We start from the raw sequence: 21323 nt of genomic DNA on the forward strand, positions 1-21323 counted from the left end.
GGTGTTACATCCTGCTGCGCTTCTGCAGCGACCGTGTGTGAGTGCTTGTGGCTGATGTCAGATGGGACATTTCAGCGGGTTAGTCAGCATGCAGATGTATTCACTCACACCCATTCTTAATTACAAATGAGTCAGGCAATTAGGAAAAACAGACAACAAGGGTGGCCCCTTCTTATTTTTTATTTAAATCACCCTGGATTACTGAAGATCTGGGCTGCATTACCTGCCAGCAAATGACGAGCATGCCTTTTGCTACCTTGGATACAATGTGGGGTGGGGGGATGTTCTTTTCTGCCCTGGTAACATTCATTTTTAGTAAATCTCTGCTAGTCAGCACTCGCTGCCATTCGTAGGTCCAATAAAAGGGTTGAGTTAATGCCTAGGACCTGTACCCCTTCACGTGGGGCAGGAGGACCCCGAGACGTCCCCCAAGTCTGCGGATGCAGCAGCTTCCCCCTCGCCCCTGGCCAGCTGCACTCCAGTTTCCCTGCAGGAGCTCATTAATTCCGTGTGTGTTCTGGGAAGCTTTCCACCGCTCCGGAGGCTTGGCGGAGTCCCTGCAATGCTGCATCTCCTCCCAGCCTCTGAAATACCCTCTCGGAGCTAACTGCATGTGACAGAGGAGCAAGGAAATTGCTGCAATGAAGCCGCGAGAACCAGGACCGGGGAAGCACCAAGTCGGTACAAGCGGCCCGGCATCCACAGCTGCGATGCCGGGGTCTCGCCGCCCTGCGCTGCTCCTGGGGTTGCTGGGGCTCTTAGGCCTGCCAGCTGCTGCCGGTGAGTACAGACGTGCGGGACGGATGTGCGAGACCTCCCCTGCTCACCCCGGCTGCCTGGCCCCAGCTGGGCAGGGTGGGGGGGCCGCCTCCGGGCACTGTTCCTGGCACTCCCACGGATCCAGCCCTGCCTGGTGGATGCTCCTTTGGGACTGAAGGCAGCTGGGGGAGGGCAGGGAATGGTGCCGTCACCCAAAGAGCTTTTCTCCTGACTGCAGGTGACTGTGGGCCTCCACCCCGCGTGACCCATGCCAAGCCGTCCAGCGCCAACCTCACCGGCAGCTTCCCTGTTGGATCCAAGGTGACATATACGTGCCTCGAGGGCACCATCAAACTCCCCGGGAGGTCGGACACTGTGGAGTGCCTGCCTGGTCCTCGCTGGTCGGAGCTGCCCGAGCTCTGCGACCGTAAATACTTCCTTTCTCTGAACCAAAGTTCCCTCCTCCAGCTCTTGCTTTGCTCAAAGTCTCTGCCCTTTGCAGTGGCTGTCCTGCAATGGCACTCTCCATCCTGGCAAGGTACAAAAATGCTTCCTTTAGCTGCCGTTCATGAGACCTGCTGGTAGGTGCTGGATCCGGGCTGGACATCAGTGGGGCAGGTCAGAAGCTGGAGCCTGCGGTGCTTGCACATCCCCTCTGCCCTGGCTGGCAGATGCTTGCTTTGGAGACGGCTGCCGCGTGCACCGCGTTTCTGGCGTGTCACATCAGTTCTGGTCTCCTATTGACGGCTTCTGCCTGTGCACTTAACGCATCCTGCTCTGCACTTTGCAACAGCTCCGTTCAGCGGAGCAGCAGCCTGGCAACCTGCTACGCGCTCGGGAGCTTTCCAAAAGCACCACAGCGAGGGCGCTGCGGCGGTCACGAGCTTTGGTGTCCCTCGGGATGGCCAGCTCTTCCAGGCCTGCTTTCTGTGCCCACCAGGCAGCTGCGCTACCCCCACGAGGCTGCGGTTCGCTGCCCTGGCCGAGAAGGACCGGTGGAGGAATTTCTACCCCGTTGGGATCACCGTCAGCTACTTCTGCCGCCCCGGCTACGAGAACATCACGGAGAGCTCTCCCACCAGCACATGCCTTCAAAATTTAACGTGGTCACAAGCTCCCGAGCTATGCAAGAGTGAGTATCGCTGTCCCCGCTCAGGCTCTGTTTGTCGATGAGCAGCTGTCGAATTCGGAGCCCGCAGGTGAGACGGCTGCTCCAACCCGCATGCTTCGGTTTAGACTGAAATATAACCCAGTTACTGCCATTCCAACAGCTGCATTTTTAATATTAGTATTTAATATCAAGGAATATCAATCTAATTTTAAGGCTTAACAGCAGAAGTATCAATAGATTGTCAATTGTTTTTGTGTTGGCATAATGGACCTGTTTTGATTTCCATTTTAGAGAGTATGTTCACATCTGGATGCAGCATATGCACAGTACAAATGCCAATTTGTAGGGAGTATTTCTAGTATTCAACTTCAAAATGGAGATAAAATATATTTCTCAGTGAAATCTATATGTTAGTAAGACTGATGATGCAGCCACAGCACATTTTTCACAATTGGGTAACCAACTGCCAAATTATTGAGATGAAAATATCTCTGTAAATGTTTTTCTCTGCAACCCTGCGAGATACCTGCTGCTGCCAGCTGTGAGCACCGAGCCCTGGCTGGGACTTGCACCCTCCTCCCAAGCTGTAATGCTGGCGATTGCCTTTCATTAGCTCTGCTGTGACGTGTGTGAACAAAAATGCTTCGTTACCTTCGGGCGCAACCTTGTACATCTGTGTCCTGCGTTAGCCTCTGCGTTTTTCCATCGCAGCAGCAGGCGCGACCGCTAACGCTGGCCTTGCTCTCTCGCAGAGAAATCCTGCGGCGACCCGGGAGCACTGCCCAGGGGCAGAGCGGTTCCGCTAACAGACTTTCTGTTCGGCGCGAGGGTGAACTTGTTCTGCGAAGACGGGTGAGTCGGGCTAATGCGCTGAACTCGCGTGTACGAACGCTGGTGCTCGGATATAAACTCTGGCGTGACCTTATGAAGCACTTAGGACTAGTGCAGCGAGGCGACCGCTATGGGCTGGGCTGCCGTTTTGCAATATACCCTCCCTTGGATGGAGCATGTTGCTCCAAGTGAAGAGCTTGTGACTAAGGCACAGCTGGAGGGAGGGGACCCGGATCTGAATTTGCGACACCCTTTTCTTCCAGGTGTCATCCAGAGGAAGTTTAACTACCCTAGAGTATCTATCCCAACAGGGCTTGTTGTACCATCAGTTTATAACTACAGATTTCAAAATTGGATACCTAAAATATTGCTGGAACTTAGAACTGGGTTTTATTAAACTGGCCTTTGAGGGGGACGTTTATATCCTACTTTATACTTTTGCGTGATGTCATAACTGTTGCAGCATCAGTACTGCCTGCTTGTCTGATCTCAGTATTGAGCTGGACACACATTAGAAAGGGAATCGATTTCCTTCGTGGTCGCTTGAGGTATGTGTCCAGACAACCATGCGAGCATGGTTCTACCCTGCTGGAAACCTGTGGTTCCCAAACCATTCCTGGGATTCAGAGAACAAGATATATATTGCCTAGAACAAGGTGCAAGTTTGAATTCTAAAACTTTGAACCATAAACTGGTTATGTTTGTTGGGTGTTTTCAGGCTAGAAAAAAAGGCATGAAGCACACTTTCCACCAATCACTGATCTGACTCATACTTTCTGCCTGCTTTCAATCAGGTCGCATATGCAGTGAAAGACAGTGATTTGAGAAATTATGCTCTTAAATCTCTGATTAGTATTCCTCCCTCCCAGAGCAGGAACTAACTGGCATCATCTGGCTGGTTCTGTCTGTCTTTGCAGATGTTTCAAATATAACAGCTTTTCTTTCCAGATACTCGCTCAGGCTGGTCTCTAGAGAAATGACAGCACGTCCAGCCCCTCTGTGGTTTGAAAATAAATATCAGGGTGGAGGGATAATATTATCCACCTCAGCAATTGCATTCAAATGATGAATTTTTAGAACAGGAGAATATAAGTCAGAGTTTGGGGAGGAGTCGGTGCTGCCAGGACAAGATGTGTTGGATTCCAGTGAGCAAATCTAGTAGCCATTTCAGTGACAACATACAGTAATATTGCTCCTCACTCATCCCTGCTGTATGCGGTGGGTGTGTTTGAGTATTTGCAGAAATTAGCTAAGCAGGCAGTCTGCTACCTTTCACTTCTCTGGCGAAACTCTAGCAAAACAGCCACAACCTAATGGCAATGTCCTGGTGAGGAGAAGGCAATGAAGGACACTGGGCTCCCTGCCCTCTGCGCTGCCTGATGCTGATGTTCATTGCGCTCTTTGCTGGCTGCTCGCTTTGACTTCTCCCATCCTCGCAGTGAGAGTCAAAGGAGGGAAGCACTTAAAAACAGATTAATAATGATTCTAGTCCTGAGCAAGGTGAAAGATCTCTCTCCCTGTTGGCCAGCTTCTGTCTGCACATCTGCCTGCTTTAAACTGCCTTTTCTACGCTACTGATCGTACTGGTACCAGGGGAGAAAATATTGTTCTCAGTTTCTGGACAGTTGCACAAATTGCTCTTTTCTTGTGTATTTTCACTTAGGTACAAATTAAGTGGGAGGCATTTCATCCAATGTCAGCTTAAAGGAGACGATGTTGAATGGAGTGAACTTCCAACTTGCGAATGTAAGCCTAATCCAACCTCACTTTTGTCTTCACTCCAAAAGATCCTTGCATGCTAAAGGCTAATCTAAACCTGTCTTCATAGTTTGTTTGTTTTTCTTGATGTTATGGCTGATGGGCATATTTGGCAGATTTGTTGCAAACACTGCAGCAGAGAAATACACATTTTGCTACTGATACTATGTTTCAGCAACTCAGTTTTGTTCCCACAAAATCAACGTATTTTTATTTCTCATGACTTAAGGTTTGTAGTGAAGGTGATGTTATGAGATTTCTAGGAATTATGAACCAGGGCACGGCAACCTGTCTGTTTGTTTTTATGACATCTGGAATAAGAGGGAGAAAACTGAGAACAGAAACACTTCAGAAGTAAAAGATGATCTAAACAAAAGGCAGGGCTAGCTACCCACCTTCAACTGTGCGGAAGGGTTATTCTCTTCAAGAATCTTAGGGACACTCTTAACACTTCAACATTTTGCATTTTAATTATTAGTAAAGCTTTTAGAAATACTCATGTTGGCCTTCTTTCATGCAGTAATTACCTGCTCCCCACCTCCTCAAATTATCAATGGAAAGCATGATGGTGAAGGTGTAGAAAAATTTGCTTATAACTCAACAGTGGCTTACAACTGTGATTCTGGCTTCCAACTCAGTGGAAACGTTTCCATTCATTGTACAAGCACAGATAAAATAAACGGAGTCTGGAGTGGAGCTGCGCCTGATTGTAAAGGTGGCTATCATTTGAGTTTAGTGTTTATTATAAGTTTAGTGTTTAGTATGCACGAGATAAATATATTGTGGTTGCCTGATACAGGTGTAAGTCATATTGCAATTTAAAAAAGAAAAACGCATTGATACCAAATGGAGTATGGAATGAACTGTCTGTAAAAGAACGATGTAGTGCTTTTAGCAGTTCTTATTATTCTTTTTATCACAGAGAAAAGAACATCTGTCAAACTTGGATCAAAAGAAATGCAAAAGAGTCCTGCTCTCAAAGGTGGGTTGAAATGATTCTGCATTGAATTAAGCCCTACATTTCCAGATTTAATTAGCTGCTTTATCATATCTCTATGAAAAAGTCATTCAATGAATTGTATGCCATGATTTTCATTCTTTTCAGATTCTTATGGCTACAGCATCCAAGCATCTAAGAAGGCTTTCAAAAAGGAAATGAAAATCAGCCTCTATAAAAAGTCACTCCAAAATACCATCTCCTTCTCCCATTCTTCTTCATTCTCCAGGGCACCAGGTCAGTCCCACCATGTCTCCTGAAAATCATTTGGAGTCCAGGGGAATTCGTTATGGAACTCAATGTTTATTCTTATCCCTATAGCTGCAGCTTTCATTTTTTCACATATTTCTCTTTAATGTTAGGTAATTGTGTTACCTCCGCATTGAGATTTGTTGTACCTTTGTATAAAAGCCAAAATTACTACTACCCTGGAGGCAGCCAAAGATCTCTATGTGCCCCGAAGTACATGGGAATTTCTGGCATTCTACCCCAGGCTGGTTGCTTTGAAAACCTAAAGTGGTCAAAAGTTCCAGCACTTTGCGGAAGTGAGTGACTCTTTTGTCTTGATTGAGATTGCTGTCTTCTGTAAGTTTTCTTTGTGTAGTTTGTGTTTTCCACTTGTTGGGCATCTGGTTCAGACATCAAGTTTGATTGCATTGGCCTTCTCTTAAAAATCTTAAATGTACTGTTTTTTCATGTCAGTTGTTTCTTTGCCCTTGTGTTATTAGGGACATGGCTTAACCCAGTTCTTACCATACTCGAAAGCAAGAGATGATTTTATACTGTATAGCCTTAAGAGTGCTGGGTTTTCTGTCCTTATCACAGCAACGTGAGATAATAACCCAATGCTAACCCTGTTCTGTGCTAGCAAGATCATGGGCAGCCAGGAGAACCAGAACATGGCAGAAGTGCTGCTACAGCAGATTTCCAATTCGTTGCAAAGGAATATTTTACCCGTAAAATGGGTGAGTGTCAGTCATGTTGGAAATGGTATCTGGGTGGGAACCGCAAGCATATAATCATAAGTAATGAAGTACGGCAAAATACCCATGGAGGATCTAGCCATAGGACTGGAGACTTGATGAAAAGCGTTTCTCCCGTATGGGGGTTAAGCTGAACTTAACCATTCTTGAGCCATGTCTTTTGCATTGGGAGGGGGGAAAAAAAAAAATCCGGTTCTCTCAGCTGTGCTGCATTAGTTAAGCCCAGGTACCGAAATGCCCCTGTCCAGGTTCAGCATGGCCACGCAGCATTTTGCTTGCTGCTCTGTCGTTTCTCAAAAGTGGGGTTTCTTTCACGCAGTACTTCAGATCTGCCAGCATTGCTAGGCTGACAGTTACGTTGGACCAAAAACCTGGTACGTTTGTCTAGACTATTAAATAAGGAATCAAAGAATCTCATTTACCCTGTTAAAGGCAGGGTAACTGGACTGCTTTTTACTAACTGCATGTGTGTGCTCATGTCGGAGAGACGTGTGTAGGAAAGAAACTTCAGTGTTATCAGCATATGAAAACAGCTTCAAAGAAGAAGTTTTGCAATGTCGACCCCTTGGTAGTAACAAACGAAGGTTAGAAGCATCCTAGATTATACAGTGTGGAAGGAAAGTGGGGAAAGTTGTGTTCTATTCTTTGCCTAGAAGTTCCTACTTGCTCTATTATATTGCTCCAGAATGAACATTAATCAAAAAAAGAACAACTTTTGCTGTGGGTTTTTGTTCTTTTTTTAAAACTTTCTTTTCATTCTTGGCACTTTTTCAGAAGACCGTGTCAAATAAGCAGCTTGGTTTATGATCTAAAACCAGCTGCACCATGAGAAATGACACTTCGCCTTGTACTTCAGGGACTCAGCTCTACTCCCCCAAAACAGGAGCCCTATGAAATCAGCATGTCAGTGCCAGGAGGCTGGAGCAAGTGATGTGAAAAGGGAAAAGTGGAACAATGCCTGAAAACTCCCTCCAGTATTTGAGGGAGGAAATGGCTTGGACATTTCTGAAATCCAGTGCTAAAACACCCCCCCAAAACTAGGTGGCTTTCTCCTCCTTTGAAATTCTGGCAAGAATCTGCAAGCAAAAAGCTTCACTCTCCTTGAAACTATGGCTAGGCTAATCTTGGTGGGAATACTCTTCCCCTTGGACTGCTCGTATGGCCCCTGGGACACATGATGGCAACCACACGGAGAGATTTGTCTGCAGCTTCGAAGCAGTTTATTTGTGTTGTGGCTTCTCTCCTCCGATGACACCACGACAGAAGGACGCCAGTGGAGGAAACGCTGAAAGGAGGCACTTGCGGTTGACTTGCGGGGTTGCAAAACAGCTGTCACGTGCTCTAAGACGCTGCTGCTCTTCCTGCCATCTCACTGTAAATGTAACGATGACTAAGAAAGCAGTTCAGTGTGGTCCTAGCTAAATATATTGTTCTCTTTCTAAGAAAGATAGCACTGTGAGCACAAACGATACAAAACCATCCCCATGTTCTGTTTGCAAGGTGCCCCGTGCAACGGTCATGCTTGTTAGGACTCTTAAACTTTGCTTCCAGAGAAGAAGTGAGATCAGATCTGTCTCATGTACACAAATAACATGTATTTGTTTTTAATTGTAGTATGTTTTAAAATTCCGAGAAATTGGCTGAAAATTACTTGCCTAAGAGTTAGTTGTTTCCCATAGCTGCTTCTCCCACCTGAGATTTTCTCTCTCTCAGTAGTTTCCCTCTAACATCGCAGGCTCAGGTATAATTCCCTAGTGATCTGACTTGATCTTTTTCAGCCTTGGGGAGGGAAGGTGCAATTTCTCAGAAGCCCTTCAGGCCTTCCTGAGAATTTCTGAAGGATTTTGGTAACGTCACGATCAGTTCGACTGGGAGTTTCCCCTGTCGCTCGCTGGCAACGCAGACCTGCTACCATGGCAATCAGCATAAACTCGAAGACACATGGGATAGGCTGTGGGAGAGACCCACGTATCAAACCCCGGACCTGCTCTCTGCTGGGCTGAGTCACTCCCTTGACATAGTAGGAATTCCTCGCTGTCAAAATACGGGTCTCACTGCAGATATATCCACGTTAAATGTCAGCATGGTTTTGCTGAGATCAGAAGACTGGCTTATCTTGCTAAGTTATATACTCGTTTCTTATAGGAAATCATAGTACTTTACATGTCAAAATGAATGTTGTAGCATCTGTACCTTTTCGATACTTTTAGCCCTTTCTTTAGCAAAAGTTTGGTTCTTGTATCTGCCATAAATATTGATTCTTTGCAGTTTATATTTCCGTTACGACTACATGGAAGATAACAGCTGTGAATGGTGTGTGCATCTAGTATTCTATGTAAAATAAGTACTTCTGCTTTTCAAATAGCAGAAGCTCCCAATTCTCGTAAAGCTGTGGGTGATAAGCACATTGTGTGCAGACTTCTATAAAACTAACTGCTAAGTAAGCGATCGTTCAAGTGTTGTCACATTGCAGCAAACCAACCGGAAACGTCTATTTTATGTTGTTGGCCGATTACTGCCTTTGTGTTTTACACAGCATGCTAATTGCCTTATATTTAGATGGCATTCTGGGGTTTTTTCTTTACATTTAAAAATAAATAGTAGTTGTAATATGAAGGGTAGCTCTTGACTTAAAGTGCCAACTGTTCACTTTGTATATGCTGCAGCTTTACTGCTCTCACACTGTTTATCTGGAGCCTTCCTTGATTATTTATTTCCGAAGTGGCCTCCTATGCAAGTTCAGCTTGGGGGAAAAACCCGCGCATGGAGCTATTTCTGTGGACGACCAAGAGCCACGCTGGCAGTTCAACACGCGTTTTTGTCTGTAGATAGAGAAAAGCTTTGACAGACTGCACGGATATCTCACAGCCACTGGTAATGCAAAAGTGAATTGATAGGGGTGCTTGCAGCGGGTAAGTGCAAGATTTCGTGCTGTAGCTTGTAGGAGGCATTAAAAGGAGCTGTCGGACTGCTCTGTCTCGCAGATTTTGGGCCCTCAAATAGCAAATTCAGTGACCCCAAAGCTGGTTTTGCTGCCACCTTAATATCGTTGTGGTTTGTGCCTGGTCACGCTCCAGCATGCTGCGGTGGAGGTGCACGATGCCGCCAGAGCTACGCTCGGCCGTGCGTGCCGTTCCACTCCAGCCTTCGCCGCGTGCTCGGCCCGATGCCTTTCAGCGAAGGGATGTCGGAGCGAGATAAAACAAGTCACCTTCAGCGGAGCAGACCCGGCCCCGTTATCAACGGGCTCTGCTGCCGTTTGCGTGCGTTTCCAGAGCCGTTTCTGGCACACGGAGGCTTTGCTGCTCGCTTGGCCTTGCTGGGGCAGCAGCGAAGGTGCTGCAGAGTTCAGCAGAAAATGCGCGTGGCTGAAACGCAGAGACGCGGGCGGCGTGGGCCCGCAGCGGTCGTGGCGTCCCCCGAGGCGCTGGCACCGCGTTTCCAGGCAGAGACAGGGCTCTGGCTGCAGGAGCGAGGCTGGACCAGGTAGTTCCAGGGGCCGACAGAAACTGTTAGCAAAGGGCACAATATTGTGAGAATTCTTTGCCAAATGCTTCTCAATGTTTCATTATCTCATGCCAAGGATCGCTGTCCTCCTGATTAAAATTCCTCAGCATTTGGGTTTTTTTTTTTCCCCTATTAGCAGTTTCCTTTCACATGCCAGAGCCACTGTGCCAAGTCTCATCTCGGTTCCCAAGTGATCTGTAAAAATACGTGGTCAGGTCATTTCCCTATATCAACACGCTCACAAATGATTATTGGGAAGGAATATGTAGTGCAGGATACTTCCCCGCTCCCTTAGGAGCCTCGTTGCAAATGCTTTTCTACATGAGCTTCTCCGTGGAAACATCATTGTTTCCTGGAAAAACAAGGGCAGACAGAGAGAGGCAGGAAGGTCCCCGCAAGGCCGGGTGGCCCGAGGACCTCGCTGCAAGTTGGTAGGCCTGACAGTGTCTTACCTGAAAAGAGGAGTTTCACTGGGAGAGTGGTACAGGGGAAATGCCATCATCCGCACTGCTTTTTTTTTTTTTTTTTTTTTTTTGCATATGCATTAATAAAAACAGTTCCATTACCAGCTTCCAAGCGAGCCTCGCTTGCAGCTTACCTCTGCCCTGACCTAGTCATGCATCGCTCAGGGCAGAAGAGCACCTCTCTCCTTTCTTCTTGCAGGAAAATCTCTCTCCAAGGAGGTTTTTTTCTAGGCACTGGCAAGCGATGCCGGGAAGAGGAGCCCGGCTGAGCCGGGGCACTGCAAGCCCCCAGGAGCCGGTGCCCCGCAGCCGAGCTGAGCCGAGCCGCCCCGTGCCCTGAGTGACAGGGAGGAGCAGGGAGCTCCTCGGCCCCTTCCGCTGCCCTTCACAGCCAGAGCTGGTAAGACCTAGATACTGTCCTCTTTTTTTTTTTCTTCTCCTTCCTTCCCCTTCTTCTTTTTATGTTTGCAACTTGATAACTTTGGAAATAGGCGTGTCTTTACTGGAAAGGGCAGAGAAACGACTCGAAGCCAAGGCAGCGGGTGGCCGAAGGGCCCCACTGCGTTTCTCTGGGGGGCAAGAGTGGCTTCTTTGAGGGTGCACAAATGCAGCTGTGTGCCTCAAACCGTCTCCAGCTGCAGCTAAGCGTTTCCTGAGAAAACTCCCCAGAGCCAGAGACTAAACGGAGGCGGCCAAGGGAGGCCACCGGGCTTTCCGTGCAGGCAGCCCGCGGCCAGGTCCTGCTTTCCGCCGCCGCGGCTCCCACGCCCTGCCCGTGCCTGGCCGCGGCTTCCCCGCTGCCCCCTGAACCGCTGGAAAAACCGTGTCAGCGGGAGGAGGCTGCGGCCGGGCCGGGCGGGAGGAGCCCGGGGGCGCCGGGGCAGCCCCCGAGCTGGGGCGGGGGCCGGGCGTGGCCCCGCTCCCGGCTCCCGGTGCCGCTGCGCTGCGGCCGGTCCCGGGTGCTGCTCCGCCGCGATGGGCGCCGGGCGCCGCCGCCCGCTGCTGCCGCTGCTGCTGCCGCTGCTGCTGCTGCTGCCCGCGGCCCGCGGTGAGACCCGGCCCCGGGGGGCTGCGGCTCCGGGGGCCCCGGGGGGCTGCGGGCGGCTTCGGGCTCCGGTGCTGCGTGGGGGCCCCGGGCCGGGCTGGGGGCTGCGGGGTGCGCGGCGCGGGGGGCGTCTGTGGTCGTGCTGCACCCGGGTAGCTGAAGGCAGCAGAAATCCGCTGAATCCGTTTTTATTTCGCTGTAGGTGACTGCGGGCCGTTGCCAAAGTTACTGCACGCCGAGCCCCCAGAGGAAAACAAGCACCAAGCGAGCTTCGAGGTGGGCTCCAGAGTGACGTACCGGTGCCTGCAGGGCTTCGCCAAGCTCCCCAGGATGTCGGATACGGTGGAGTGCCTCGGGACGTCCCGGTGGTCCAACCTCCTCGAATTCTGCGGTCGTAAGTGTTTTGCTTTCTCTGAGACAGGTAGAGACGAGAAGACGTACTGCTGCTTTGGCACCGGCTGCCGCAAGGCTTTCTCGCCTCATAAGGGTGGGCGATCGGGTCGCTTATCAGCAACTCTTTCAGTGTCCCTTCTCCCTAATTCCGTTTAGCCCCTTGAGTCTGTGTGGAGGCACCTGTATGTTAATAAAAATAAACAAACAGCTTGGGGGAATGCAGGACAGAGGGGAAGAAGAGCAGAGGAGAAGAGCGTGCACTGTTGAGGGCTGAATTTGAAGGACTCGGAGTTAAGTGAGTGGGAAAGTTTGGGGCTGGAGACGTGCAGACCTCTGTGGTGGGAGCTGACTGCGCGTTCCCGGATCAAATGCTTCATCTGCAGAACGGGCAAGCAGGAGAAACACCGCTCTCATAAGCGGTTTCTGGGGAGCAAACGTCAGCATTTGAAATGTTTTTATGTTAAGTGGCTGTCTAGGAAGGTTTTAAAATAATATAGATTATCAAGTAGCTTCTTAAAGAAAAAGATATTTGTGGTATCAGTAATCTAAGAGAAGTTTGATGAGGAAAAGTATGTCTTTGGTTATATGCGCCAAAATTTAATTGCAATTTAAACCCTAGATGTATTGCATAGAGTTGTAATGAGTTTTAGCAAGCTGCAAGTGGTGTGAGGAAGCACGCAAAGTTTTTTAAAGCATAAGCATATATATATATATAAATATATATATATATAAAATTTATTCTTCTGTTATACAGAAGTAGACCTCTGTCATACACAGGTTTGTGGGGGTTTTGGTATGTTGCCTGACTAATGCAAAACAGTGATTTTTTTTTTCCTAATTCTAACCCCAGCTGGTCACACAGGGGAAAGAAAAGGCAGTGGAGAGACTCTTCGGAGGCTGCGGTGGGAAGGCGGGAGGGGGCTGGGTGTGCTGGGCAATACGCTGGTGTCACGAAGCGGGAGAGGTCGGTAGGGAAATGGGACCGTCTGGAGGTGAAGGGGAGGAGGGAGTTCGCTCTCCTCTCTCTCATCCTGTGTGCCCTTTCCCTTGTTTCTTTACTGCTTCTTTTTCTCCTTTACCTGATTTGTGCTGTTTACTGTGTTTTGAGTTGTCCTGCAACCCCCAGTTAATTTTGCTGGGACAAAAGTATAAATATCAGACATTGTCAACGGTTACTAGCCTGGGAGGGCAGGTATTTTGATTTGAAACCCTTTATTCATGTTGCTTTGCTGTGTGGATGTGCACTGTCACATATATGTACATTTACGTATAGCAGAGTGCAAAATACTGTTATTTTTGCTTTATAACTGTACATTTTGATTGTCTTTATTGTTGCTAGGTAGCTGTCCTAGCCCACTACGTCTAAGTTTTGCTAAAATATCAGAAGAAGATGAAACCAAGAATTTTTATGCTGTTGGGAGCACCGTGAATTACACTTGTCGCCCAGGCTACGAGAAAACCACTGAAAAGCTCCTCACCAGCACCTGTCTTGAAAATTTAACGTGGTCAGAAGTTCCTGAGCTATGTCAAAGTGAGTGTCCAGGTCGCTTTTCTTCTCCAATGACCATCCACAGCTGAATGCTTAGGACTGTGTTCGGGGTCCCATATTGGATTTGTGTTTTAGGATTGCTTTTTCTACTGATGTTTAGCATGAAATATCATCTGGTCTGAAGTCATCAGATACCTGATTTCACATTGCCATAATCTCATGTGTAGTATTTCTGTTGTTTTTCCCCATCCTTGTAATGTTGTCCTAAGGCTGATCTTACTTTTTTTAGAGAAATCTTGTGGTGTTCCAGCAAATGTGGAACATGGAAAAGTTGCTGGAACAGATCATCTGTTTGGTGCAAGAGCAAATGTAATTTGTGATGATGGGTGAGTATGAAGCAAACTGCCCATGTTGATTCATAGCTTAGTGCGGAACTGCTAGCCAGTGCTGGGACCTTAAAAACAGAAAAATAGATCTAACTGGGGAATAAAATGCTACTGAGAGCAGTTGCCAGAAGTCCAGAGCAGTGGGAGGGAAGGGCTGCTGAAAAGTGAGGATCATGATCTCTCCTGTTGAAGCTCTGGTACCGTTGTACTTGCTACGCCTTGATCAGTCCTCTAGCAGAAAACGCTGCAGTAGCATGTGAATGATTTGTAATTTCTGTTGGTTGCGAAGGCAATTTGTGCTCTTCAGAGGAATGGAAAACGCTGCATCTTAATGCAAGCTTAATGCAAATATCTGGCCAAATTTTATTTTAATGCGTAGGTTAGCATAACAAAACTCAGTGCGAGACCTTATGGAAAAGGAAGGTGATATTTGCTCTATTTTGCTCACTCTGAGTCATCGTCTCATAGATTTCTTTCACTCACACCCGTGCACTCACAAGCGCCCAGGTCACCTGGCCAGGATCACTTGTGCAGAGACAGAGGACGAGGGACCCTGTCTGACCAGTCCTTAGCACGTCTCTGGGGCATCGTCGTCTTGCCTGGCCATGCCACCTGATTTTGGATGTGCCTTTTGCACCTGTAGGTACATACTAGCAGCCCAGTCACCTTACATCCGCTGTTTGCTAAAGGGAAACGACGTTGCCTGGAGTAAACTCCCAATTTGTCGGGGTAAGTGAGGTTGGCTGTGCCTGGAAATACTGACTATTTTACTCAGAAATTCTCTATTTTATGTTGATTTTACTAAATTAAGTCAGGTAAGTAAGAATGGAAAGGAGACAGCTGATGTGATGAAAATAGGGACTAGTCAGTAGGATTGCTGGTGCCTTTTGAAGGGGAAAGACTGAAATAAATAAGCAACCCTTGCTGTCCCTGCAGGCTGTCTCCCTGCCACTGTCCCATGTGTCTGCAGCAGAGTGGGCAGAGAGACCCCTAAAAATAACCGTGTGCAGAGAGCGCGGCCAGTGCTCGGGTTTCAGCCTGCTGCTTCTGAGACACGGAGGCAACGCGAGCCCACACTTGAAATGGCCCCTGCATTTTCCTCTTTCAAGGCGTGGGGAAGGTGGTTTTGGTGTTGTTGAACGAACACTTTTCTATCCTTTTTCCCCTCAGCTATTACCTGTGCTCCGCCTCCAGCTGTTCCCAACGGGCAGCACAACGGCAGCAGCGTGGAGGAGTTCACGTACAACTCAGCCGTGACTTACACGTGTGACCCTGGTCTCCAACTCATTGGAAACGAAACTCTTCGTTGTACATTTGAGAACAAGATCTATGGGGTCTGGAGCGGGCCTCCTCCCGAATGCAGAGGTGAGCGGTGCTGGAGAATCTTCCTCTTGTTCTGGAGCAGTTCTTCTTGCCGTGCAGTTAGCCCAAATTCGCACCTCTCGGAAAGGGGAGGTTTGCTCTCCGGGCAAGAATTCCCTGGGGCCTTGTTTCCAGGAGGGCAATGTCTACTTACAAGAAAGCTTATTAGAAAGTCTTGGACTTAGAGGGGTGGTGATATGCCGAGTTCTGCCAAAGAACAACCTGAGTATGACTGTGCAGTTTTGTATTTTTCCCTTTGAGAGGGACAGACAACATTTTACTTCAAAGAATGTTTGAAATGTGTCACTAGCTGAAAGAAGGTGGGCTAAGGCTCAGGATGGTTTTATATTTAATGCCCAGAAACAACTGGGGAGTAAAACCAAAAGGGACTGTAGACACCTGCCTACCCTTAAGACTTTTAGTGCCACCAAGAGGTTCTTTTTTGCATCTTTTACAGCTCTAACGTAAATCAGAGAAATACTTGAGTCCTTAGAAAGAAAAAAATTAAAGTCTGAGATCTTTGGTAAAGGATGCAGTAGTCAGAGTGGTCCCTGGGTCTTATGAGTTTCTCTGGGATACGTGGCAGTGATCTTGCTGACAATTTGTAGCTTTCTCCTTTGCAAGCGCAGGCCTCTTCCTGTGTCAGCAGAGAAGTGAAAAAACGTATGAGTTCTTTGAGACGATGTTCTTAGGCACATCTTGGGACAGATCAGAGGCTGCTTGCCCACTGCCTTTACTCCTCAGTGGAGTATTATATACATTATATATACATGGCAAATTATATATGTTTTAACTGCTCTTTCTTTTAGCTTTTTTCTCTATAGTTGACACTACGGCAGTGACAAACCCAACTAAACTCTTAGAAGACGAAAGAGCAGAGAATCACCATGTCTTAGGTGAGAGCTCAGGAAATGCTTTCTGCCTCAGGGTCATTATGGCTGTTATAATTTCACCTAGTTGGGCACCTGTGACTTCACGTGCTCTTGGTTTTCTTGCTCTCCTTTTTGCCTTCCTCATTTCTGTTGGTGGGTCCATCTTCCAGTTTATAAGGGATTTTTACAGGCCTACTTACTGGCCTATTCGGCTTTTCTCCCTGCTCCCTTAGCTGACATGGAATAGGATAGTCTTCTTGATTCGTGAATCTCCCTCCATACAACCCAGCATCTCAGCCAAAGCTACTGATGTTATTTTGGCTGTATTTGGTATTGCCAAGGGCGGAGGTAGCTTGGAGCTGTTGACCTCAGCTCTGTTGGTGGAGAAAGGTGGGATGAGGGACTCAAGAAGAGCATAATGAGATGTTAGTAATTAGTGACAGACTGTTTAATAATATTTTGTCTTCTCAGGAGTATTATGGTTCTCTGGGTTTGAATGCTCTTGTTCTATGGGCATAGCTTAAGGAACGTTCTTTATTCTGGATTGGTTATCTTCATTGGTTTATTGATTCTTTGTTGGTTATTCTTTATTGCTTATCAGAGCTAAATTGGCTCCATTATTTTAATCTCAGTTTCTTCATTTTCTTCTCTAGCGTTTATCCTTATCCCCAGTTGCATTGGTAAGTTATTTAAATTTGTGCATATACTTTCCTAACCCAAAGCTGTTATTGTAGTTTAATATCTGAGGTCACTATTGTGTCGTCTTCTTTCTAAAACTCCTAGTTTTAAACTTGTATCTCTGGTTAGGATCTGTGTTTCTCTGTTAGATAATGAAACAGCATTGCAAGCAACTGCAGATGTCTTAGTATAAAATGTTATGTCAGTTGAGGAAGAAATGAAACAAGCCACACCGAATAGTGTACATCCTGTTGCTCTTTGATTAAGAAAGTTCCTTTAAGAGGGCTTGGCAGGTTTTGAAAGATGAGAGATTAGTGAAGCTTGGGACGTCCTTGTCGCAAAAAAGAGCAAATACTAAAAAGGAGGAGTATGCTAAAATAGAAAGCAAACAGGAGGCTGTCTATAAAAGCACTAAATAAATGAGAATCGTGTGTTTAACAACATCAGCGTGAAAAACACCCTTGAATAGTGGTTTCCTGTGGTCTTCGTCCAGGGATACAAGAGGGGCTTTTGCATCATTCTGACAGGGCGGGAGGGACCTCTTAGTGGTGATGGTCAGTCCCAGAGCAGTGAATTTTACTGCCAGTCTTCTATCAAAACTTGTATTTCGCTTCAGTTACTTACCAAATTTGCTGTTTGCTTTTGGCTTGTTTGCTTCCCAAGGAGTCTGTATACTTCTAGTTTGGGTCATCATGAGGTGGAAGAAAAAAAAGACAAAATGGTAAGTGAACCTAAGTTAGTCTTTGTAATTCTTCAGTCATCTTCACCTTTTTGCTAATGTCACTCTGCAAGTACAAAATGAGGTGTTTCCTCTTGAGCTTTGAGCGATAGAAATTTATATTAGGTGTGTTTGTATGGTTTGTGTTAAATGTTGTTTTATCCTCTAAATTTTCTCCTTTCTCTCTCTTCAGTTCTTACGATACAGGTTCCCCAAAGCATGAAATTAAGAGAATGGATCTGCAGATGGGTCGAACAGTAACGGATAATGGAGAGAAGCCTGTGCCATGGCATGCCTTCTTCTGGTAGGTTTGCTTGCTCAGAGAGATGGGCAGGCCGTGCCGTCACTTAAAACGTTCGTTGCTGCACGTGTGTTGCAGAAGGCAGCGCCAGGGGAGCGCTGAAGCGGGGGGTGTGCGGGGACGTCTGCTCCCGAGGGTTTCATTGCACTAAGCCTGGGGAGCGCAGCCGGCGCTTTTGTTGGAGGTGGCATCTAGGAATCGGAGCTGGGGGGAAGGCAGACCTAAGGAAGGTGCTTTGGTGCCCAAAAGCTCGTGTACACCTGCTGCTCTAATAGGAAGGTATCATTTCTAGCTGCAGACCTCACCACGCCTGCACGTGCAGCTTGCACGTCTCGGGTGCTAACGCCTCTGCTCTCTCGTGAACGTGCCGCTGGCCGGATGAGGCGGCAATCACTTTGCTGGCAGCGTCTGACGTGAGCGAGCCGCTGCCAGGCCCCGGCAAGAGGAGATCCTCCCCAGCCGTCTCCTTGTCTCGTGTCCGCAGCCACCTCTCGAGCTGCCACGTGTGCCCCAGCTGCGAGGCCCGGCTGCACGCCCACCTGGGCCAGCCCGCCGGCCGCCTCTGCGCCACCTGCGAGGACTGGCTGCGCGCCCGGCACGGCCCCGCTGTCACCTACTCGGCCCTGAGCATCAGCGGCGACCAGAGCCGAAACCCGGCGGAGAGAAGGTGCGTGGGCCGAGGGGGCATCCGTTTCCCCCAGCGGAAACGGGCTGTTGCTTCGGAGTGGGATATTCAGAAAGGATCCGTGTACAACAGTGGAGGAATGGGTCACTTTGGGGGGGGAAGCAGCATGTATACCCTGATAAAGCAGGAAAAGAAGGTAAAGGCTGCTGTTGCTTTGCAGCTTGAATTGCAGAGCTTGCAAGGATTACAGTCAGTCCATATACCTGTGTAATTCTGCAGGACGCTCTCTTCTCAAAGACCTTCTCATTTCTTAGCATTGAGCTTCAATAACTTGTTCAGTGATGACTTTTGGTCAATACTGGCAATATACTGCCCTAGGGATTTTTTTTTCCTCCAAGTTCCTTTAACGGTCCCGTTTTTGCAAGAGTAGGTACTCTTTGGGAAGAAGAGTGGTTCACTAAGGCAGCGTTCATTCTAGCAGCACGTTGCACTCAGGCAGTTCTCTCTCTGTTCAGTTCTACCGACAAAGCTCCAGATGTGCTGAGGACACATCTTGCAGAAGAAGCAGCTTTGGAGAGGCATGAAGCAGAGCAGCCCGGGACCCATGAAAGGTATCTCCTCTGTCTTCCACTCAAACATACGCAGAGGCCACGGTGGCCGTGAGTAACAGTAATCTCAGGGAGAGCAGAGCTGCACCCAAGGGGAAGTTGTAGGTGCTGAACTTCACAGATGATTTTTGAGTCTCACTGCAAAGACCCTGTTACGTTGCACGTCTTTGACTCTGCTTCTCCGCAGACCTGCTCACGTTTGCCCCATCTGCGAGGACTGGCTGCGGGCTCACCTCGGCCAGCGCGAAGGCGTTCCCACCACGGCCGCGGTGCCGGCAGGAGCTCCCAGCTGGGAGGAAGCGGGGTGAGTGCAGCGCTGCCGACGCAGCTAGTTGCTCTCACCAGCGCAGTGCTACAGCGGGCAGGGAGAGTACTGAAAACCGAAAGTTAGTATTTTAACTTAAAATCAGAATCTGGCTGAGCTGCACAATGTTCCGATTGCACTCGTGTGTAGCCCTGTATTGGAGTAAATGTGCTGCCTGCTCAGAGCTGCAGCTGGAAAACGGAGAGGTGTAAAAATGGAGTGAGGTTTATCTAGACAACGTTTATGACTTCCCCGGGGGTCTCTGCATCGCTTGCCTTCTTTTCTCCAGCTCTGCAGCGGATAGTGCTCGGATTGGTCGTGCATGTTTTCTTTGGCCCATTACAGTTTGTTTTTGATTCAGCAGCAAAGAGTGCGAGTGCTGCTCTTAACGGAGCGTGCAGCACGGCCCTGCTTTTCCCGTAGCAGACGAAGCACTCTGCGGCTACGAGCAGTTATTTGTTTGTGGCAGAGCAGTGATGCGGTAAATGAAGGGGTAGTACGTGCTCGGTTGTTCGTTTTTTGGCACAGGTACACTCGGGCAAGTCTGCTGTGCTTCCTCGGGATCACAAAGCAAGTTCTTGTTTAAAAGTATTATAGTTTATAGAGGCAAATTCACAGATATTTGATTAAACTAAACATGCCTTGAGGTGTAATTCCGCTGGCCCTAGCTGTTGTCAGTGCTTCTTTTACATGTCATTTATTTCATGCTGTTCCAGCAGCTTCGCGCTCCCCTCACTGTTCGCCCTGTAAGCGCCCTTTTTCAGTTCCGCGCTCACGAGTCTCTTGTTGTTTGAGTTACAAACTCGTGTTTTAAGCCTTTAATGCAAGCTGGCGTTTGCTGGAGCCGGAGCCTCTGCTGCTGGGCACTGCTGGGGGGGACCAGCCGGCCGCGCTCACCCCGCGCATCTCTCCGCAGCGCCGACGGGGCTGTGTGCCCGGCCTGCGAGGACCGGCTGCACCTTTCCCTGGTGCATGCGGCCGGGCCGGGCCACCTCACCTGCCCGCTGCGCGGGGCCGGGCCGGGCGCCCACCTGGTGCCCGCTGGGGCCCCCGCCTGCCACGCCTGCCCCCGCTGCCGGGCGCCGACCCATGCCCACCTCTGCCAGCGCCCGGACGGACGCCCGGACGCCCCGGCAGCCCCGCCGGACGCCGAGCCCCGGTAGGTTTTGGCTGTGCGGCCGAGGTGCCGCAAACGAGGGAGAACAGCCTGTGCTCCTAGCTGCTCCTAACTTTGTTTCCCTGTTGCAGGGAAAATGCCTGATGGCTCCCGATGGCTCCGGCTTCCGAGCGAAGAGTCACAAAACCGGTTGAAAAGAACGGAGAGTTATCACACTAATGTCTTACCTTCTCACTGGAGTTTTAAATTCAAGGCAATGTGAAATGAAGTTTCCCACTTTGCAATCAGCAAGTTCTTTGCAAAGAATACGAAGGATCGAGCATGCTTCAACTTCAGCTCCTCACTGGTTTGGTGCCTAAAGTGTTTCATGCTTTAGTAAGAAAAAGAACTATTTTTGCAGTTCTCAAAATGAACTTTTTAAATTCAGTGAATGTTTCTCTCTATTAGGAAAATAATTTCATAGTAAGCATCCTGTTTGCACAGTCTTGCAAGATTTACTTGTATTTTAAAAACTTTTTTATTGAGGTCCATTTAGTGGTGTGCACGTACGAGTGAACAAACATACAGTATTTATAGTAAAACTATTTTGTAAATAAAGGGATTACTAGGAATACTAAATAAAGAATACTAGTATCCTGAGTTGTTGTTTTTCCATAATCACTAATAAAACCTTTTTACAGACAGCATGTAATGATTTTATAGTGCTGTTCTCTGCCCCGACTGGCTCACCAGCTGCTCAGAGGTGATTGCTGCTCCTCGGCCAAGTCCTTGCGGCAGCGTGCGTCACCTTTCCTGGGAACGGGGCAGCAGTGCCGGGGCAGGGAGCTTTCTGGGGAAAAGCCCGCTCCCATGCTGGAGCAGCGTGGCATCGGGGACACGTGTCCTCCTCCAAGGTCCCACCTTCCCCAGCCCGCTCGGGTACCCCTGGACCGGTCCTGCGCTCTTTCCAGAAGCCAGGCTGTGGATACAGCGAGGACGAGTGCAGAGGACTGAACCTACCTGCTCTGCTGCTTGG

At 48.5% G+C, this 21323-nt stretch overlaps 2 protein-coding genes across 2 annotated transcripts; both read left to right on the top strand.

Annotated features, from left to right (window-relative positions):
- Window positions 1–460: 460 nt before the first annotated feature.
- Window positions 461–8182, top strand: LOC112990193 (complement decay-accelerating factor-like). The gene is made up of 11 exons (XM_064498004.1): window positions 461–780; window positions 998–1186; window positions 1700–1891; window positions 2623–2722; window positions 4365–4447; window positions 4980–5174; window positions 5382–5441; window positions 5565–5693; window positions 5819–6001; window positions 6325–6421; window positions 7214–8182. Exons 1-10 carry the CDS (start codon window positions 642–644, stop codon window positions 6414–6416), a joined length of 1362 nt encoding a protein of 453 aa, XP_064354074.1. The 5' UTR covers window positions 461–641; the 3' UTR covers window positions 6417–6421; window positions 7214–8182.
- A 3106-nt stretch (window positions 8183–11288) lies between these two features.
- On the top strand, window positions 11289–20947 carry LOC112990344 (membrane cofactor protein-like). Its single transcript, XM_064498001.1, has 15 exons — window positions 11289–11458; window positions 11658–11849; window positions 13188–13379; window positions 13627–13723; window positions 14367–14452; window positions 14894–15088; window positions 15895–15981; window positions 16611–16637; window positions 17299–17356; window positions 17547–17657; window positions 18139–18321; window positions 18795–18890; window positions 19075–19191; window positions 20108–20350; window positions 20440–20947. The coding sequence occupies exons 1-15, from the start codon at window positions 11386–11388 to the stop codon at window positions 20450–20452; spliced, it is 1770 nt and encodes a 589-aa protein (XP_064354071.1). The 5' UTR covers window positions 11289–11385; the 3' UTR covers window positions 20453–20947.
- The last annotated feature ends 376 nt before the right edge of the window (window positions 20948–21323 follow it).

Source organism: Dromaius novaehollandiae, chromosome 27 (genome assembly GCF_036370855.1).
Source record: "Dromaius novaehollandiae isolate bDroNov1 chromosome 27, bDroNov1.hap1, whole genome shotgun sequence".
Taxonomy (NCBI): Eukaryota; Metazoa; Chordata; class Aves; order Casuariiformes; family Dromaiidae; genus Dromaius; species Dromaius novaehollandiae.